The 21,174-nt window shown below is 43.0% G+C and overlaps 1 protein-coding gene and 1 pseudogene across 3 annotated transcripts in view; both read left to right on the forward strand.

Moving 5' to 3' along the window:
- The first annotated feature begins 6,965 nt into the window (after positions 1-6,965).
- Positions 6,966-21,174, forward strand: part of Lrig2 (leucine rich repeats and immunoglobulin like domains 2) — a 57,883-nt gene continuing 43,674 nt past the window's right edge. For both annotated transcript variants that reach the window (XM_032897582.1, XM_032897583.1), the window contains exon 1: positions 6,966-7,695. In XM_032897582.1, coding sequence (XP_032753473.1) covers positions 7,460-7,695 — 236 coding nt within the window. In that variant the 5' untranslated portion in view covers positions 6,966-7,459. The remainder of the gene's footprint in view (positions 7,696-21,174) is intronic.
- LOC116896431 lies at positions 19,968-20,843 on the forward strand (annotated as a pseudogene). Its single transcript, XR_004387336.1, has one exon. The product of XR_004387336.1 is annotated as a 40S ribosomal protein S2-like (transcript).

Below are 21,174 nucleotides of genomic sequence, written 5' to 3' on the forward strand. Positions count from 1 at the left end.
GGATGAGGATGGACCAGAAATCAAAGGACGTGGATTGGTGCAAAGCCAGTGTGACCTGCTTTACTTTCTTTTTCCTCCGGTTACTCTATCACACTCTTTCCTGGGTTTGTGTTTGGGGAAACAGTTGGCATCACACTGCCAGTGCTGACACCTGGTTACTACCTGATACGCTGTCAACACTCTTATTCACCACCTAGAATTATGAGCTTCTGTGCTGGCTCCTGCTCAAGAAGGACAGAGGACGAATGCCAGTGTTTTCTTCCTCTTTGTTCTCAGCCACAAATCACCGCAAACCACCTACAGTGTTTATAACAGACTTTCTGTAGATCTCAAAGGGTGGTTCTCTCCCTCCCTCCCTCCCTCCCTCCCTCCCTCCCTCCCTCCCCCACCTCTCCGTTTTTTGAGACAGGTTTTCTGTGTAGCCCTGGCTGTCTTGGAACTTACTTTGTAAACCAGGCTGGCCTCAAACTCTGAGATCTGCCTGCCTCTGCCTCCTGAGAGCTGGAGTTAAAGGAGTGTACCACCACACCCTGCCTGCCCCTGGTCCCCCCCACCCCGCCCCCGCTGCTTTTTTTCTCTTTTACACAAGTTCTCTTAGTGTAGCCCAGGCTGGCCTAAATATTCCAGATCCTCCTGTCTTGGTCTCAATAGTGCAGGGATTGCGGGGATGCGAGACTCTGCCTTTTGCAAAGTCTGATCCCATTTCAGCATTACCTAGGAACTTAGAAGCATACATTCTCAAGCCACAGTCTGGATGTATTAAATCAGAACAACGAGGTTGGCTATGGAACCAGACTTTATGGCAGGGTGGTTTCTCTCTCTCTTCTTTCTTTCTTTCTTTCTTTCTTTCTTTCTTTCTTTCTTTCTTTCTTTCTTTCTTTCTTTCTTTCACAGTCCAATCTCGCCATTTAAAAACAAAAACCAAAACCAAACAAAAAAAGCAAGGTTTTGGGACAATTCTGATATTTGATGAAATCAAGAGCCTATCTGCTTTGTTTTGAAGGATAACTTGGAAACACTGGTGGCACAGAGATGGCAGGAGACTAAATGAAACCTGACCTGGGAATAAAGCTCGCCAAGTGCAGAGTTACCGACGGGTTCTACTCTCCCTACCGAAGAGACTTGTACACAGATGCTGATCTCTTCCTCTACCAACATGGGGATTTGCTCTCATCCCCAACCCCTGGGTCCCTGTCTCTCTCATCTCATGCAGTCTGTGGTAGCTTTGGATCTGATATGTGGCCAAAGATGACCTTGAATGCCAGATCCTCCTGCTCCTGCCTCTGAGGTGCAGAGAATATTGGTAGGCACCACCATGCTTGGGTTTATGAGGTGCTGGGGATGGAACCCAGGGCTTCCCAAATCCTAGGCAAGCACTTCACCAACTGAGCTCTGTCTCCAGTTCCCTCACACACTCCAATCTGGTGCTTGTCAGCCGTCTCTGCTTGCAATGGTGTGCACTGCCTTCTCTGCATACGCTGGACTTTGTTGCTTTGGCTGTGCTGTGCTTTTTGTTGGCAGTTTGTTTTCCCAGGTCACGATGGAGGGTGCGGGTAGCTGTCTTCCCTAATGCTACGGCCCTTTCTGTAGGTGGACACCGGGTGGCTGCTAAGTTTCACCTATGGGAAGTCATGCTTCAGTTAACACTCATGTGTACCGCCCTGTCTGCCAATGTACAGGACTTTCTCTAGGATTTACATAAAGGAGTGGAACAGTCGTTGGTAGTAGAGATTTCAAGTTGGTATTTCACATCATCAGCTTCTCTAGATCTTTCGAAGGGACTTTCCAAAGTGATTGTGTGGTCGGGCTACATAGTAACACCCTATCTAAGCAAATAAACTTTAAATGCCCCCAAATAACTCAAACAGTAGAAAATTTAAGAGGAACCCTGAATGGTGTGGGGTCTGTGCGTTTCCCCAGAGTCTCTGGTGGAAAAGGACACTATCTTACTAGGCACTACTGGGAGACAGTGGAGAGCGTCTGAGGTGGGGTTAGGTGGGAGGTCTTCAGGTCCTTGGAGACCAGGCACCTCTTCTTTTTTTTCTCTTTGCCTCCTGACCATGAGATGAGCACTGAGCTTTACAGTGCCCTCCTGCTGTAGTGTGCCAAAGCCATGGGGCCATATAAACTTCTGAAGCTTCAATAACTGGAAGCCAGCATAAACCATTTTTATAACTTGACTATTGCAGATATGTGTTATCTAGATGAAAAGCTGAATAACACTCTTGGAAGTGCTTTTGCCTGCTAACATCTGACTACATCAAAGTGAAGAACAGCTGGGTGTGGTCGCTCTTACCTGTAATCCCAGCATGCAGGAGTCTGAGGCAAGCGGATTGCCATGACTTTACAGCCAGCCTAGAACTCAGAGTGAGAGTCAGTGTCAGATGCAGAGATTGTCTGGGCTACAGTGTGAGACCAAGTTATTCATAGATAGGTAGACAGACAGATAGACAGCTAGGACCTCTTAAAGAGACCCTGTCTCAACACACACACACACACACACACACACACACACACACACACACACACACACCAAACACACCCCCAAAATAAAACAAATAAACATATAAAGAACAGAACAAAACAACAACAAGCCAAAAACAGAACTAAAACAAAAAGGCTGGGAGGGGTGCCCAGCTACAGGATGGTTATTATTGAAGAATGAATGGGAGGGTGGCTCTCAGGGACAGGAGGTAGTTGTTGTTCCACCTTCTCTACCTACACACAAGGAAATTCTCATGTGTGTGTGTGTGTGTGTGTGTGTGTGTGTGTGTGTGTGTGTGTGTGTGTAGTTCCAGTATGTACATACACATGCATGCATAGATACCGGAGCCTCATGTATGCTAAACAACTGTTTTACCACTGAGCTACACTCCGGCCCTTAGGGTGTGTGATGTCTGATCTGTTGCTTGGTCATGTGACTTTTGGCAATACATTTCCTGTACCGCCTTTATACAGACTCTAATTCTGTACTCCTATTCGATTTTAATTCTGTACCCTTGTCTATTTGCTTACCCACATACTTCTTCCTTTCTTTCTTACTAGTTAAGACCTGTTATGAGTCTTATTTTCTAGAAGGATAAGTCCTTTGTTTTTTTTTGTTTTTGTTTTTTTACTTTCATAGTATTGGTGATTGGACCTAAGACCTTGCACATTTTAGGCAAGGAGTAACTTCTTAGCACTGAGTTACATACTCAGCCCACTTTTATTTTTTATTTTGAGTCAGAAATAAAAGCCCAGGTAATGCCCAGGTTGGCTTTAAAGTCACTCTGTCATCCAGGTTGGCTTTGAACCTGTGGTTCTTTTGTCCCAGACTCCTGAGTCCTGGGATTACACCAGCTGGGACAAAGCCACTAGGCCTGAGGTCTGTTTCGTTTTTAAGTTTTTGATTGTCGTTTACTGTTACAAGTTCTCCTTATGTGTTAATTACTAAGGCTGGCCTGGAACTCACTGTCTAGCTGAGGCTAGCTTCCAGCCTGCAACAATTCTACTGCCGAGGCCTCCTGAGTTTAGGGATTATAAATGTGTACCACCAAGCCCAGGGGTTAGTTTTTGTTGTCTGCATGCTCTCCTGCAGCATAGGAATTGGACTCAACCTGGCTATGTATTAAAGGCTGACTTGAATTTCTGCCTCCCCGCTGGGATTTTAGGTATGTGTTACTATGCTCACTTGTTTTGTTTTTATTTACTTATTATTATTATTTAAAAAAAACCCCAGGGTCTAATTATGTAGCCCTGGTTGGCCTGGAATTCAATATGAAAACACCAGAACCTACGTGGTGGAAAAAGAGAATCGATTCTTACAAGTTGTCCTCTGATTTTCACATACAATAAATGTAGTGAAAAACAAAAAACAAGGGGCTGGAGAGACGGCTCAGTGGTTAAGAGCACTGACTGCTCTCCAGAGGTCCTGAGTTCAATTCCCAGCCACCACATGGTGGTTCACAACCATCTGTAATGGGGATCTGATGCCCTTTGTATGTCTGAAGAGAGTGACAGTGTACTCACAAATATAAAATAAATACATCTTAAAAAGAAACAAAACAGCTGGGCAGGGAAAAGTATATTGTGCTTTCAGATTGAAAGACTCATTTCTATAAAGATGTCAGGTTCTCTTGGGTTGATTTTTAGATTTAGTGCAATCCTAAGAAAATACCCAATCCGTATGGTACTGCAAGGTGAAAATAACATCCAAGATACATTTGGGGTGAAAAATGTAGAAGAACTCGCTGGGCCAGTTATCAAGATATATTTGAAGGCTACTATAATTTAAAAATATAGTACTTCCCTATGGAAAGTTCATTTGATTTTTGATACATATCAGATGTTTAATTAGATATTTGATTCATGACATAGAACCTCAGACTAGTGATGAAAGCGCCATGCTTTCCCTGAATGAAGCTAAGCTCACTGGATTGTCACATGAGAGAGAAAAAGAATTCGGATCCTCTTTCTCCCCCACCCCCCTCTTTCTTCCCAGTCAGGGTTTCTCTGTGTATCCCTGGTTGTCCTGGAACTTACTCCACAGACCAAGCTGGCCTAGAACTCAAGATCAGCTTGTCTTTGCCTCCCTAGTGCTGGGACCAAAGACATGGGGTACCTGGATCTTATCTTAATCGCATGCAAAAGTCAATACAGGGGCCAGGGAGATTGTTCATGAGATAAAGGCATTCAGTCCCTAGGACCCATAAAAAGAGGAAGGGAGAGACTTACTTGAAAAGTATGCTATAATCATGGCATACACACACAGCACCACAGATCATACACACAGACACACACACACACAGACACACACACAATACCACAGATCACACACACACACACACACACACACACACACACACATACACACACACACACACACACACACACACACACACACACACCCCACGGATCATATACACACCTATACTAGTCAGTGGTTGGAGAGATGGCTTATCGGTTAAGAGCACTGGGTGCTCTTCCAGAGGATCCAGGTTCAATTCCCAGCACCCAGAGGGTGGCTTAGAAAGAATGGTTTGTGACTTTATTCCAGGAAATCCAACTCTCTCTTCTGGCTACTTTGGGCACTGCATGCACATGGTAAGTAGTCATATATGCAGACAAAACATCTACATACATAAAAATAAATACATTTTAGATTTTAAATCAATTCCAGACCAAAAATATATGCAAATATATAAAGGTTTTGGAAGAGAATTATCAGAGACTTTTTTTTTTCACTTTGGAGTAGAAATGGATGCTTTAAGATGTAAAAAAGTTATTAATCATAAAAGAGTGAGAAATTTAGCTATATTAAAGTAAATTTGCCAGGCATGGTGGTGTACGCGTGTAACCCAAGCACTTAGGTTGCTGAGGCAGAATGCTCTTGAGTTCAAGGACACCTTGGACTGCAGAGTAAGACCCCTATGCTATAAAAATGTAACTGGAGTTGGGCTGGGTAGAGAAATGGCTAGGCAGTTAGAGCACTGGCTGCACCCGCAGAAACCCAGGTTTGATCTCTAGCACCCACAACCTTCTGTGACTGTAGTATCAGTGGATCCCTTGCCTTCTTCTGGCCTCCTCAGGCACTGAGTGCATGTGGTACACAGATAATAAATACATGCTAGCAAAACACTCACACACATTGATTAAAAAAAAAAAAATCAGGGGCTGGAGAGATGGTTTAGTTTTTGTTCTTCTTCCAGAAAGTCCTCGGAGACCGGAAGAGGGCATCGGAATCCTCGGAGTTTGTTTCCTACTGTCCAGTGTGTGTGCTGGGAACTGAAACCTGGTCCTCCGCAAGAGCATGATGTGCTTATTTAACAGCTGGGCCATCCCTTCCGTCCCCAAAGTGTAAATTTTTGATTTAATCCAACATCTCTATCATTTTTCTGACTTCACATTTTTCTTCAATGATAATAAATTGTAGTTGCTGTTTATTTTCATGTTTCTCCCATGTTTACTGGGAGAAAGGAGAAGAGGCAGAAGGAGACAGTTTTCTAAAAGTCTTATGCAGTAGGCAAGTACATGAGGACAATCAGAAAAGTAATTTTAACCCAAAGGCACGGCATGGATGGAAATGGCGTGTGCGTGCGCACGCGTGCGTGCATGTGTAAGTGCCACGGTGTGCACATGGAGATCAGAGGATAGGGACTTGCAGGAGTTAGTTGTCTCATTCCACTAGGTGGGGTCTGTGGATCCAACTCAGGTTGATAAACTTGGTGGCAAGGCTATTAATGCTGAAGCATCCTACCCACCCTGGTTTTCTTTTCTCCTACTCTTCTTTGATACAAAATTTAACTATGCAGATGAGGTTGAACTGGGACTTGGGTTTTCCTGCCTCAAACTCCCAAGGAGAGCTGGAATTGCAGACATGCTGGTTCATACCTGGCCTGCAAAGTCTTTGAAAAGTACAAACACACTACAGGTCAGTGAACCATTACTGATGTTTTCAGTCTTTCTCACTTTGTAGGTAACCCACGGCGGGGAGAGCACAAGGTAGCTAGTTTCCGAAGTTCCCAGTAAGTCTTTACTTTACGATAATTTCCTTCCAGCCTTCACTTTGTTGATTGCTCAAAAACCATGAACAGAAACCAGAAAACCCACATCCCCAAACTAACCCTTTATCTATTTGTCCCACTTGTTTTTCTGACGATGAAACAATATTTTCCCAAACCGAGGAAAGAATTTTCCTTAGAGACAATTATTGAACTCCAGGCTACAGTAGAAGCTGGAGGTGTACTGATGACGAAACAGCGCCTCTGCTAGTGGGAACTTGAAGTCCTTTCACAGTGACAGCGTGCCATGCTCCGGGAGTACAAGCTGCCACAGTTTTTCAGGGCAGGCAGTACGTGCCGCAGAGGCCGCCCTGGTTGGGATCCGGAGGTTGATGTGGTCGTTAGGCTTGGATCCCGCACTTATCTGCAGCTGCAGCTTGGAATGCAGTCCTTCTGCCAGTCCCTTCTACTGAAGCCTACGGAATAGGTCCTTTTCCACCACTACAGCAGATCAGCCGCAGTGAGGATTTGGCGCTCGGGGTTTTGCTCTGCCGTTCTATTTGAAGGACCTAGTGCGCCCACAAGCGGAGGAACAGCTGCAGAACTGCAGAAGCAGCTCGCAAAGGGGGAAAGGGCCACTTTAATGCTCGCCTCTTAGGAGGCGGGGTTATCTTAGGCTTCGCCCCTCTCAGAACCCAATTTCCGACGCAACCTCATCCTGGGGCTCCGATTGGCTGGCTTCTGAGCGTGAGGACGTTGCGTCGCGGGGCGGGGCGGGCGAGGGGTGTCTGTCAGTGTTTCAGCTCTACGCCCCCGACCGCCGCCCCCCTCCCTTGTGGTCACGTCGTTTCCTCCTCTCGCCTGCTCTAAGGGACAGGTGACGGCCAGGGCTCTGGGTGGCGGTCCAGCCTCCGAGCATCTCTCCTCAGCCGACTCTCTGTGCTAGCTGCTGTTCTCGAGCGGGTCCCGGCCCGGGGAAGATGGCGGCCGCGCCCCGCGGCGTCTGGGAGCAGCGGCGCCTGGGCTGTAGGTTGGGACCCCTTGCACGGCTGCTCATGCTTGCGCAGGCGCTGCTGCTGCTGCCGGCTGCCCGAGCCGGCCTGTGCCCAGCGCCCTGCGCCTGCCGCCTTCCTTTGCTGGACTGCAGTCGCAGGAAGCTGCCCGCGCTCAGCTGGAGGGCACTGTCCGGCCCGCTGTCCCCTGACATCTCCAGCCTGTGAGTAGAGGGCCCGAGGGCGCGGTCGCCAGCGAATTCGGAAGAGAGCTGCTCTATTGAGATTGTGAACTTTGAATGTTAGGGTTTCCCAGTACTCGTGGGAAGATCGGGGTTAAGATCTGGGGACCTAGGGTATCTGTGACGTTCTGGGCTGGAGGTGTTTAATGTTGGACTCACGGGTCCTGAGCAGCACAGCTGAGACTCTGGATGGCTGTGGGTCGGGTCTAACCAAGTGCGAAGCACTCTTTGGGCTGCATCATTTTTTTATTCCAGCTTGACTGGTCCTTGGGCACGTGATGCAAACACGATCTCTCCCAAAGATACAGGAGCTCTTTTTGTCCCCAGTTCTCCCATCGACTTATTGTATTTTTCAGTTTTGATTTCAGATTTGAGTTCCTGATAGAGTTGAAAACCTCAGCATGCATAAGGAAGATCATTGCTGATCCCTAATCTTTTTGTAAGAACAGTATTCTTTAATAATCAGTTTAAAGAAGGGAAAGATTTTTTCCTTCCAAATGAGTATAAAATTGTTTATACTATGTTGATTTGAGTCAAAGAACCTTCATATCAGATCTCTTTGTTTATGTTTGAGAGCCCAGTGCAGTGGTTGAGTGGATTCTGGAGTCTCTAGAACTGACTTTAAATCCTGACAAACTCGTATTAGCTAGTGGCACTTGGAGAGCTCACTGGTTGGTCTGGTCTGAGTCAGTAGGTATTAAATACAACAGTAGGTATTAAATACTGCAATTATGAGACTTCTTAGCCACCAACATACAGTTATGTCTCTGCCACTAACTGATCAACATGCTTATTAATTGACTTCTATAGTTACCTCTGAAAAAGAGTTATCACTAAAAATAGTTTTGTGATATAATTAAATACTAAGACTAGTTAGGGTCTCATTGGAAAATAGAATACAGATAGAACATCTGTATTGCAGAGGTTAAGTGTATATTTGCAGAACGTATTTATAGGTTAGCATAGATAGGAAAGAAGCTAACTTGTATATTCATTGAGAAAATTAGCAACTGCTACAGTTAATATAGAATTGCAGTATAGTAATACAGCTTCTGTCATTTTATGGTGATTATATCTGTAGTTTATTCTAGTTTGACTCAGACTTTAGTATTATCATGTAGCATAGTCTGAATTAAATCTAGCACAGCATCTTCTCTACACAGTAGGTGCCTTTTTTGAAGAAATTGTTGAGACAGCTACTTGATTATGATAGACTGAATCTGACAGAGGTTTAAACACAGTATGACTTAATGTAGCTAATTGAAATAAACATGGCCTGAATTTGAAGATCCTTCATTGAGACTTGCTGAGTGTGCTTGTTTAGTATGCACGAAGCTCTGGGTTTGAACATTAGTGCTGAAAAAGAATAAAAAATCATTAGTAAGTATATAGTAATTGAAGTAATGTTACCACAGATGCAAATTGCCAGAAGCTGACATTTAGCTGGTTTTATTTAATTTTTTTATTTTTTATTTTTATTTTTTTAAAGATTTATTTATTATACATAAATACACTGTAGCTGTCTTCAGACACACCAGAAGGGGCATTGGATCTTATTACAGATGGTTTTGAGCCACCATGTGGTTGCTGGGATTTGAACTCAGGACCTCTGGAAGAGCAGTCAGTGCTCTTAACCACTGAGCCATCTCTCCAGCCCTAGCTGATTTGGTTTGGTTTGGTTTGGTTTGGTTTGGTTTGGTTTGGTTTATTTTATTTTATTTTATTTTATTTTATTTTATTTTATTTTATTTTATGTCTTTTCCCTTTTGGGTTTTGAGAGGAGGTAAATGTCAGGTAGCTCAGGATGACCTCCAGCTGTCTATCCTCCTGCCTCAGCTTACTGACTGCTGCTGCCCACAATTCCCAGCTTGTATTCAGAAAATTAAAGTTAAAATGAAATTGACATTTTTAGTTGAAGTGAAATGCCTTGGAGAACAATTTTCTAATAGTCAATTATTTTGAAAATAGCTTCACTAAAAATTTCAAACCACAGGTGGAATGCAGCCATGTTCTTTGTCAGAGTGTAATGTGAATGGCCTCTAGTCTATAGAGTCCTTGCTCTCTGAAACCTAACGAGCATAGTGTCTACTGCTTATACTTTATTAGCATCTTGGCATCAATGTATGGTCCTCTTACATTGCAGGGCTTTTCTAACCCATAGCTCAAAATTCTACTTTCCTCTTGCAAACCAGTTCGAAGATCACAGAACAATATGATCAGCATATTGCAGCAGCAGCCTCACTTTAGTGTAGAATTTATATATTAGTTTTCTTTTTTTTCTTTTTTTTTCTTTTTTTTTTCTAGCTAGGGTTTCTTTATATAGTTCTGGCTATCCTGGAACTCATTCTGTAGACCAGGCTGGCCTCTACTCAGAGTTCAGCCTGCCTCTGCCTGCTGAGCGCTGGGATCAAAGGCATGAGTTACCACTGTTAACTTTTCTTGTTGCTATGACCACTTATCTTACGCACATCAACTCAAGGGAGTCTTGGCTTATGTTCTGAGAGATGCAGTCTGTTATAGAAGGGAAGACTCCATGGCAGAAGGAGCATGCAGTGGCTTGCTCAAGCTAAATGGAAGAGGAAACAGGTTTTTTGTTGTTGTTTGAGACTAGGCCTTTCTAAGTAGTCCATGCTGTCCTTAAACTCCTGTTTTTCCTCTATTTGTCTCCTGAGTGCTGGGATCATTCTGTGAACCACATTGGACTCTAGTGTGTCTATAATTTTTGATTTGTGTCATAATGTTGATGCTTAAAAATTTTCGACTTTGAAGGATTTTGGATTTTCTGGTTGGGAATATTCAACCTATATTTTTAAATCCTGCCTAGTTATTCTAATATCCAGTGTTAATGGAGAACCACTTAACCAAAATAGCTGTAGAGTGCTAGGGCCTCGTGCCTGCTAGACAAGCCCTCTAAGCTCTGTCCCCAGCCCAAATTGTCATTGCTTCTCAAATGCCAATTTAGGAGATCTATATTTTGTTTAATTCTTCAAAATTCCATTGTGCTTTGGAAGACCCACAGATTCATTTTTATTAAAAATACTTCGTAGGGAGGTGGAGAGAAGGCTCAGCAGTCAAGAGCACTGACTGCTCTTATAGAGAGTAGGGTTCAATTCCCAGCACTGTAGTCCTAGGGGGTCCGAGGCAAGGGCTGTACAAAGAAACCCTGTCTCAAAAAACCAAGAGGGGTGAGGGGTAATCACATAGTTTTTTAATGCTTGAAAATACATTTCTCTCATCTTAGTAAATAGCTTTTTTAAATGGATATTTTTTATTTTTAGTGTGTGTATGTGTGTTTCTCAATCTGCCTGTCTGTCTGTGCATCCGTGTACATACAAGTGCCTGGAGGCATCAGATCTTCATGAAGTAGGGTGTTGTGAGCTGCTAGGAATTGAACTCAGCTCTCTGGGAGAGCTCTATGTGGTCTTAGGTGCTGATCATCTATCCACCCCAATCTTAGAGTTCTAAATTTTTGTGGGGAGGCAATGTATTGTAAGATTATGAGATTGTCATTTCACATTATTTTGAGTCAGAGACTCTCAGTTAAACCAAGATCTAGTTGTACTAGCTAGCTTGCTGGGGGAACCCTTCTCTCTGTCCTTGGAGACTAGAATTACAGGTGGGCCATCACACCCACCCAATGTTAATGTGGGTTCTAGGGACCTGAACTCCAGTCTTTAACTTGCCAAGTGCTTTTAACTGCAGAACCATCTTCCTAGCCCTGCTGTATTCTTTAAAGTGTGTCCTAAGCCTAATGAAAAACTGGCATTTAACCAATGATAAAGAGCATATTAAAAGCTTAGCAAAAATGGTTTTTAGAAGGGCTTTTAATGTGTTCTTATATTTTCTTTTATGTGCCAAAGTAGATGACTCAACTAATTCTCTATTACTCTAGTCATGAAAAATGTTAGGATGTTCATTTGATACAAATTAAAATCAGAGCTATTTAAATAATTTTACCCCAACCAAATTACTACATTGTGTTTAGGATAATCTCCACAAGAGTCGAATAGTTTATGTACGTAACTTTTTTTTTTCCATTTTGTTTTTGTTTTGTCGTGACAGGGTTTTTCTGTGTAGCCCTGGCTGTCCTTTACTCGATTTATAGAGCAGGCTGGCCTTGAATTCACAGAGATCCCCCTGCATCTGCCTCCTGAGATAAACTTTACTTTTTTTTTTTTTTTTTTAAAAAAAGGAATGTGCTTCTGCTTCTGTTGCCCTTTCCAAAGTAATAGGAAAAAAAGGGACTGTAATTTTGTTATTTGAAAAATAATGGCAGGATAACTAGTGATGAACAGTTTTAAAATTAAACACTAAACAGTTTAAATAGCAGAGACTGCACCATAAGAATTGAAAACTAAATGCTATTTCTTTTGGGTTTCTCTTATTTTGTTTTTAATATTTGTTTCAAAATACAGCTTACTCCTATAATTTACATCTTGGCAAGTTTCATTGGTAAAAGTACCCTTAGCATAAGCATCTTCTCTGGAAGCCAGGCGATGTGACGCACACCTTCAATCCTGGCACTTGGAAGCAGAGGCAGGTGGATCTCAGTGCGTTCAAGGCCAGCCTGGTCTACAGAGGGAGTTCTGGGACTACCAAGACTACACAGAGAGACCCTGTTTTGAAAAACCAAAATAAAATAAGATGAACTAAAAATAGAGTCTCTCCGGGAAGCCGTTCAACCTGGTGCTGGTTTATCTGATGTTACCGTTGAGAGGCTAGGGAGGTGGGCTCAGTGGGTGAGAGTGCCGCTGAGAAAGCAAGGTGACCCGAGTTAAAATCCAGTCCCTAGCAGTCACAGAGCACGTGGGCATGGCTGTGCATGCCTGCAACCAGTGTATCTGGGGAGCCATGTGGGTCCCAGGAGCGTGATAGCCAGCCAGTCTAGGTAAAATGGTGAGCTTCAGGTTCATTTAGAGACCTTTTCTTAAAAAGTAAGATGGACAGATCTGGAGAGGTGGCTCAGTAGTTAAGAACTAATATAAATTTTTCCTACAAAATAATAAAAAACCAAACAGAACCTATGCTACAGAGGAATGATGTATTGTTGTTTTAGTGATGAGAAAGCTAATTGATATGATTTGTAATTAGGTCTTCACTGCAGTTAAAAAAGTTTTGGTGTGGGGATGTGCATAGGCATGATGTGTGCCTGTGTGGCACATGAGTGTGGAAGTCAGAGAACAACTTTGTAGAGTCTGTTCTCTTCTACTTTGGATTCCAGGGATCAAACTTAGGTTGTACAAGTTCCTTTACCCACTGAGCTTTCTCACCAGCCCTTAAAGCAATGTTTTGAATGGTAAGATAGCTTTTTTGGTGTTGCTTGTTTTCAGACAAGGACTCCCTATTGCACTCTAGTTGGCCTGTAACTCACAGAGATCCACTTGCATCCACCTTCTACCAGCAGCTAAGCCAGCTTGTTTTTAATGTTCATTTCACATTTTAGAGTCTTAGCTCAGTAATTATAAATAGTGTGATGAAGACGTGAATTCAGTTGATTCTCAGAAATGCTCACAAATAATGGAAAAATATCTTATCATTCTTTATAGCATTGACTATCATCAACATTATTTTCAGACTTTCTCCTTTCTTTTGCGACAGTTTTGCTTTATATTGTTCAGGCTGGCCTCTTTCCTATGTCTTCCTGCTTTCATCTCTGAGTGATGGGATTGCACGTGTATCACTACACTAGCCTGTTACTTTACTTTTAAAGTTTATTTTATTATTTTTAATTACGTATGTGACTCTTACCTTCAGTCATAGGTTATCAGTAGCTCCTCAGTCAGGCACGGGGCATGGGGTGGGGTGCGCCTCCCCATTTATGCTGGAGTTTTGGCTAGCTCCATCTTGTGCAGTGCACGTTCGTGAGTGCAGTCGCTGTACCTTTTCAGTGTTCTCTTCCCCATTCACCTGCTCCTACATTCTTTCTGCCTCCTCCGTGGAGGTATTCTCTGAACCTTGGATGGACCGCCATGTGGGAGTGGGGAGGATGATAGGTGGATGATTCAGCCACAGTTCAGCACTCACAGCTACTTAGGCTCCCCTCTTTGATCAGGCATGAAGAGTTTTTAAATGTTTTTCCATGATCAGCTATTAAAATAGAATGGAGACATTTAAGATGGAAAAGTAAAAATTCTTTTGTCATACTTAAGAAAAGCCACTGTTGTTTGCTAGATAGGGGTCTTACAAATATATGTATCGTTTACCTTTCTTTTGGAAACACAGATGAAACAACTGCATAGTTTGTATAAATATGTGTATTTTACTGGTTGCAGAAAACTCTGTAGGATGGAACTTTTTTTATTTTTATTTTTTTTGGAGCTAAGGACTGAATCCAGGGCCTTGGGCTTGCTAGGCAAGTGCTCTACCCCTGAGCTAAATCCCCAGCCCCATGGATGGAACTTTCTCAAGTTACTTGACTGACCATGATAGCATGTAGGTTTTGTTTAAGGTTTTTTTTTTTTTTTTTAACAATAACTTCTTGGTAATTAAATGATTACATATGTAGAATAGATTCTTAGAAGTTGTATTAATGCATGATTCTGGAATATCAAGTAGCGTGATATTGGTGTATACCCCAACATGTTGACCAGGTTTTTGGTAGTCTATCCATTTTCTTATTGCTATTTATCTCATGGAGTCAGAGTTCAGAATCATTGTTTAAGATTATGGTTTTAAAATTTTAATGTAGGGAACTTGGCCTGGTGGTGCATGATAATTCCCAGTTATTCCAGAGGCTGAGCAAGGAGTGTTGTAGGTTCAAGGCCAATCTGAGCAATTTAGTGAGATTCTGTCTTAGAAATGAAAAGACAGGGCTAGAGAGATGACTCAGAGGTTAAGAGCACTTGCTGTTCATACAGAAGATATGGGTCTAGTTCTCAGCACCCTCAGGACAGCTTATAACAGTCCAGTTCCAGGAGATCCAACACTTAAGATATATTTATGAATTTGTTTTAATTGTGTGTGTGTGTGTGTGTGTGTGTATGTGTGTGTGTGTGTGTGTGTGTGTGTAGTATGTGTATGTTCTAGGTGCCTTTGGGGTCTAGAAGAGGCCATTGGATCCCCTGGAGTTAGAGTTATAGGCAATTGTGAGCTGTAAAATGTGAGTTCTGGGAACTGAGCTCAGGTCCTCTGCAAGAGTAGTATGTACTTATAATCCCAGAGCCAACTGATTAGCCAAAAAGTAAGCTACAATAAATTAAACAAATAAATAAAATAGAGGACTCGGCAGTTTTACAACCTAGTGGTAAAAATGCTTACCTAACAGGTATAGGGCCTGAGGTTCAGTCCTAGTACTGCAGGGAGATAGGGAGTAGTATTAGTCAGCTTTACATTCTTCTCTCTCTCTCTCTCTCTCTCTCTCTCTCTCTCTCTCTCTCTCTCTCTCTCTCTCTGTTTGGCTAGTCCCACAATGGGTTGTCTCCTGACTAAAAGTTCAGAAATCTAATAGTTCAGCCCATGAGGCTGAACATGTCTTCAGTATACACCAGAATTCCAAAGAAGTAAGCTCTCACACTACCACTGAAGGAATGGACTTGCCAGCAAGAGTGAGGGCAGCAGTCAAAAAGCAAGAGCTTCCTTGTTTCATGTTCTTTATAGCCTGTCACTAGAAGGGGTGGCCCAGATTTAAGGTGGATCATTTTACCTCAAAAGATCCAGATTTCAGAGTGTCTTCTCCTTGAATGATCCAATGAAGAAAAATGCCTCATAGGTGTTTGGATGTTGGCTAATTCCAGATGTAGTCAAGTTGACCACGAATATCCATCACACTAAGGTAGGGGAGTATTTCCAACTAAGGCTTTGCCTTGGGAAATAGATTATACCTGCCTACTTAAAAGAGATGGCGCAGGACCATTGTTTTATTTCAGATACCTTTATACACTGACCTCTGTGTTAATGATTTTATTTATATATTTAAAGCAGTCCTGTAAAGTCCGTGCCGGCATTCACAGTTTATATTAGAAAAGACTCAAGTGAAGTATAGAGAGGTTAAGTGTTTTGTCCACGCTTCCTGAACTGGCTGTGCAAAGACTAGGGTCTTGTTTCTTCTATTGTTATGATAGTCCCAAGAAGCAGTACTTTAAGTGGTTAAGAACCTAAGGAAAGCAGTGTGGGCATGTAGGCTTGTAATCCAGCTAGCTACCCAGGAGGCTGAGGAAGCAGATTGCAAGTTGAAGGGCTGCCTGGCAGCGAGACACCTTTTTAGATGAAAAATAAAGAGAGCTGGAGATGTAGCCCAGTGGGAAGTGCTACTTCCCAGGACCACAGAATCTCAGTAATAATATCCAGTAGTAGAAGAACAAAACGTGTCCTTTATGTTTGAAATGAGTGTCCCTATCATCCTATTGTTTGAATCTTTATAAAGGATATTCTTAGAAAGCAGTGGTTCTCAACTTTCAACCTTCCCAGGGTGTGACCCTTTAGTACAGTTCCTCATGTCCTGGTGATCCCTAACTAATTTTTCTACTATTATGAATTATAATGTAAATATCTGTGTTTTCTGACAGGTTTAGAACCACTGTTATATAGCAATATCAGGTTTATGAGGTTTTTTTTTTGTTTTGTTTTGTTTTGTTTTTTTGTCATTGTGGTGGTAAAATAACCTTACAGAATCCACTTAAGTGAAAAAAGAGTTCTGAAAGTGTTATTTTGGCTCTTTTTCTTTTTGGACAGGGTTTCACTGTGTAGCCCTGGCTGTCACTTTGTAGACTAGCCTGACCTCAAATTCACAGAGATCCACCTGCTGCTGCCACCCAAGTGCTGGGATCAAAGGCATGCATCACCAACTGCCTGGCTTGGCTCATAGGTTTGAGAGGTATAGTTTGTCACAAAAGGGAAGGTGTGGTGTCAGGAGCAGTTTGGACTGTGGCTGTGGAAATGCACGGTGGTTGGGTATGTGGCATTGATACTCAGGAAGCAGAGAGCCCAGGTGGGAAGCGGAGCTGACACATTATCAAGTCCTGCCCTCCAGGTCTCATTTGCCCTTGGTAATAATGCACACCTTCCTCAAACAGCTCGATAGCTGGGAACTGTTCAGCTGCTCGAGCCTGAGGTGGACATTACATTTGCATACAGCAATACTGTGTTAGAAATAGTACAAAGGAGACAAGAGAGTTTTGTTTGGAGAGTAGCACTATGCATGGTATAACCTCAAATTGTACTTGCATGGCACTGAACCTGGGTCTTTGTGAGACCATCAAGTTCTTTTAACTGCTGAACCATCTCTCCAGACTATGGATTTTTGTTTTTATTTTGTGATTATATCTCTCCATGTAACCCTAGCTGTCCTCACTGTGCAGATCAGGCAGACCTAGTAGTTTGATGCATGCTGGGCAAGCACCCTACCAGTAGACTATATTCCTTGCCCTTTTAAAAAAAAAAACACAAGTTCTCACTAAGTTGCCAAGGTTGGCCTCCAACTTGTAGTCTTCCTGCTTCAGTCTTCCAGATTTACAGTTCTGAGCCATGTTGCTTGGCTAGATGTGTGTGCGTGCGTGCGTGTGTGTGTCTGTGTGTGTGCATGTGTTTTAGTGTGTTTTAAATATCCTTTGTAAAAGACTCCCTTATTGGGGACGTTGTTATCATTGAAGTTAATAATGCTGTTGATTCTTGAAAACAAGAAAAGATTATTGACACAGAAGTGGGCAGACCTGAGTGGGCAGAAGAAAACTGAACTCTGTGGCTGCAGGAATTCTTTGTAGTTGGCTTGCAGAACTCGTGATTTTTCTGAGCATTCTGTAAATAATTTACACCCTGATGGCACTGCACAACCACAGTAATGGCACCTCTGGCTCCGGATGATATAGCACTTTAATAATTCATTGCTTTTTGCAGCTGCTTCCCTGTAGCATGAGTGGGAGGGAAGAGACCTTTACATATCAGTCATCCATCATTACTCATATTTGTACTGTTAGAAAACACAGGAAGGACTATTGATTATTAAATACATTTTGGGGATAGTAAAGGGAATAGTTGGGGCTTTCATTCTAATAATAGCAGTGCCTGTGATGCCTTACCAAACCCTAAGTCATCCTGGTAGATGATGATGTCTATGTCTATGTATATGGTATGCATATGCATTTTGTATATTGTAGCATATATGTCTGTGCAGATGTGGGTTCACATTTGTGCACATGGGTGAAGGAGGTTCAGGGTTGGTGTTGGGAGTATTTCTTTGAGCAGGGGCCCTCAGTTGAACCCAGAGCTCATGGAATTTGTTACCTATCCAGGTTGGTCTTGGGATCTTGTTGCTGCCTTGTAAGTGCTTGAATTACAAGTGGGCTTTTAGGACTATGTAGCATTTATGTGGGTAAAAGGGGTCCAAACTCTGGTCTCTAAGATTGCATGACAAGCATCTTTTGTCTCCTCAGTTGTTGATAGTTAACTCTTGATTGCACTGCTTCCTAAGAGTTCTCCCATGGGTGCCACTCAGTGTTAATATAGAGTCCTTGACCAATTAATTTCTTTTCTTTCTTCTTCTTTTTTTTTGTTTTTTATTTTTTTAAAGATTTACTTATTTATGTATATAACTGCACTGTCCTTGACACACCAGAAGAGAGCATCAGATTGAATTACAGATGGTTGTGAGACACCATATGGTTGCTGGGAATTGAACTCATGACCTTTGGGATAGCAGCCAGTGCCCTTCCCCCCCCCCCCCCGGAGCTGGGGACTGAACCCAGGGCCTTGCGCTTGTTAGGCAAGCGCTCTACCACTGAGCTAAATCCCCAACCCCTAGCAGCCAGTGCTCTTAACCGCTGAGCCATCCCTCTAGCCCCTGTTTTTTTCTAGACATGTTTTCTCTGTGTACCACTGGCTGTCTTGGTAACTTGCTCTGTAGACCAGGTTGGCCTTGAGCTCAAGAGAGCCACCTGCCTCTGCCTCTGGCATGCGTGTCCACTGCCTTGTCCAAACAATTTCTTTTAAATAAAATTCTTTAAAAGATAGTTTTATGTCAGTAAATTAAGCTCTTAAATGAAATGGGTGAGATTTACTGATGAGCAGGCATGAATCTTGGTAAGAGCAAATTGTTCAGCTGTGTCATCCAAGCCTTCGTGTACTTGCCAACTGCCTGACAGCACAGGGAAACAGATTGATCTGTAGTGTTTCTCTAGTGTGCCCTATCACTAGCCGTATTGTAACATGCAGTTCTCTGGGCAAACAGCTTGTGTGGACTAGGTTCTACTTGAGCATTGTAAAAACGACAGGTGTCAGTCAGGTAAATTTTTTAAAGATAGTTTAAAAATTTAAATGCAGGGTGCTAGAGAGATGGCTCAGTGGTTGCTCTTCCAGAGGTCCTGAGTTCAATTCCCAGCAACCACGTAATGGCTCACAACCATCTGTAATGGGATCCGATATCCTCTTCTGGTGTATCTGAAGATGGCTAGAGTGTGTACTCATATAAATAAAATAAATCTGGGGTTGGGGATTTAGCTCAGCGGTAGAGCGCTTGCCTAGCAAGCGCAAGGCCCTGGGTTCGGTCCCCAGCTCCGAAAAAAAGAAAAGAAAAAAAAAATAAGTCTAAGAATTTTTTTTTAAACTCATGATGAATTTTAGTGAAATTTCTACTCTAATAAACTACTTGGTAGAGATGGGATGACATTTTGAATAAATAGCTTCTCTACTTTTAGTTTTGTGTGACTTTGGATTAGCAAGTTATTCGTTTATGTTTGTTTTATATATAAGCACAGTGAGGAATATTCACCTCGCAGTTATGTGCTAATTCATCTGGTAGTACACAGAAGACTGCAACTTAATAAATATTAAGCCAGAACTGTCACCATCATCAACATAATTTGAAGATTTATTACCTTTTCCAGAAGTTAGGTAGTTCTTTTTAGGATGACCAAATTCCTTGACTAGGTCTTGCTATGAGCACAGGTCAGCCTTGCACTCTCCTTCAGTGTTAACCTTTATGTATTTATTACCTCTGCATATCCAGCTCAGTTCGAGTTACAGAAACTCTTATTTTGACTTGTGAAATCTAACTTCAGATTTGTTTACAGCTGACTGGCGGAGGGAGCATGTGGCTTTAGGCCCAGCACTTGGGAGGCAAAAGACAGGTGGATCTCTGTGTATTCAAGATCAGCCTAGTGTACATAGCTAGTTTCAGAACACACAGGGCTCCAAAAGGAAACCCTGCGTCAAAAAAAAAAAAAATTGTAGTTGATCTGGTATAATATAATCACTGCAAGAGATGAAAAAACCCGTTGTTAAGAAAGCAAAGGACAGCTTCTTCTTCTTCGGGAAAACACCAAATGGCGGATGACGCTGTGCAGCGGAGGCCTGGAGGACCCGGGGGGGGCCCAGGATTAGGAGGCCGCGCGGCTTCCTGAGGATTGGCAGCGGGCCTTAGGGGGCCTTGATCGTGGCCGAGGCCGTGGCTGTGGTCGAGGCCAGGCTCGTGGAGGTAAAGCTGAAGACAAGGAGTGGATCCCCGTCACCAAGCTGGGCCGCCTGGTTAAGGACATGAAGATCAAGTCCTTGGAGGAGACCTACCTGTTCTCCTGCCCATTAAGGAGTCTGAGATTATTGACTTTTTCCTGGGTGCATCTCTAAAGGATGAAGTTCTGAAAATCATGCCAGTGCAGAAGCAGACTCGGGCTGGCCAGCGGACCAGGTTCAAGGCCTTTGTCGCTATTGGGGACTACAATGGCCACGTTGGTCTTGGTGTTAAGTGCTCCAAGGAGGTAGCCACTGCCATCCGAGGGGCCATCATCCTGGCCAAGCTTTCGATCGTCCCAGTGCGGAGAGGCTACTGGGGGAACAAGATTGGCAAACCCCACACTGTGCCATGCAAGGTGACAGGCCGCTGTGGCTCTGTGCTGGTGCGTCTCATCCCTGCCCCCAGAGGCACTGGCATTGTCTCTGCTCCTGTGCCCAAGAAGCTACTGATGATGGCCGGTATAGATGACTGCTACACTTCAGCCAGGGGCTGCACTGCCACCCTGGGCAACTTTGCCAAGGCCACCTTTGATGCCATCTCCAAGACCTACAGCTACCTGACCCCTGACCTCTGGAAAGAGACTGTGTTCACCAAGTCTCCTTATCAGGAATTCACTGACCATCTTGTGAAAACCCACACCAGAGTCTCTGTTCAGAGGACCCAGGCTCCAGCTGTGGCTACCACATAAGGGTTTTTATACAAGAAAAATAAATGAATTAAGTCTGTTAAAAAAAAAAAAAAAAAAAAAAAAAGAAAGCAAAGGACAGGGCTGGAGAGATGGCTCAGCGGTTAAGAGCACTGACTGCTCTTCCAGAGGTCCTGAGTTCAATTCCCAGCAACCACATGGTGGCTCACAACCATCTATAATGGGATCTGATGCCCTCTTCTGGTGTGCATGAAGACAGCTATGGTATACTTATATAGAATAAATAAATCTTAAAAAAAAAAAAAAGAAAGCAAAGGACAAAAAATGCATTACAATTTGTGTAAAAATTTGTTGGTGTGTGTATAAAATATTT

The sequence above is a fragment of the Rattus rattus genome, chromosome 3 (genome assembly GCF_011064425.1).
Source record: "Rattus rattus isolate New Zealand chromosome 3, Rrattus_CSIRO_v1, whole genome shotgun sequence".
In the NCBI taxonomy this organism is placed as follows: Eukaryota; Metazoa; Chordata; class Mammalia; order Rodentia; family Muridae; genus Rattus; species Rattus rattus.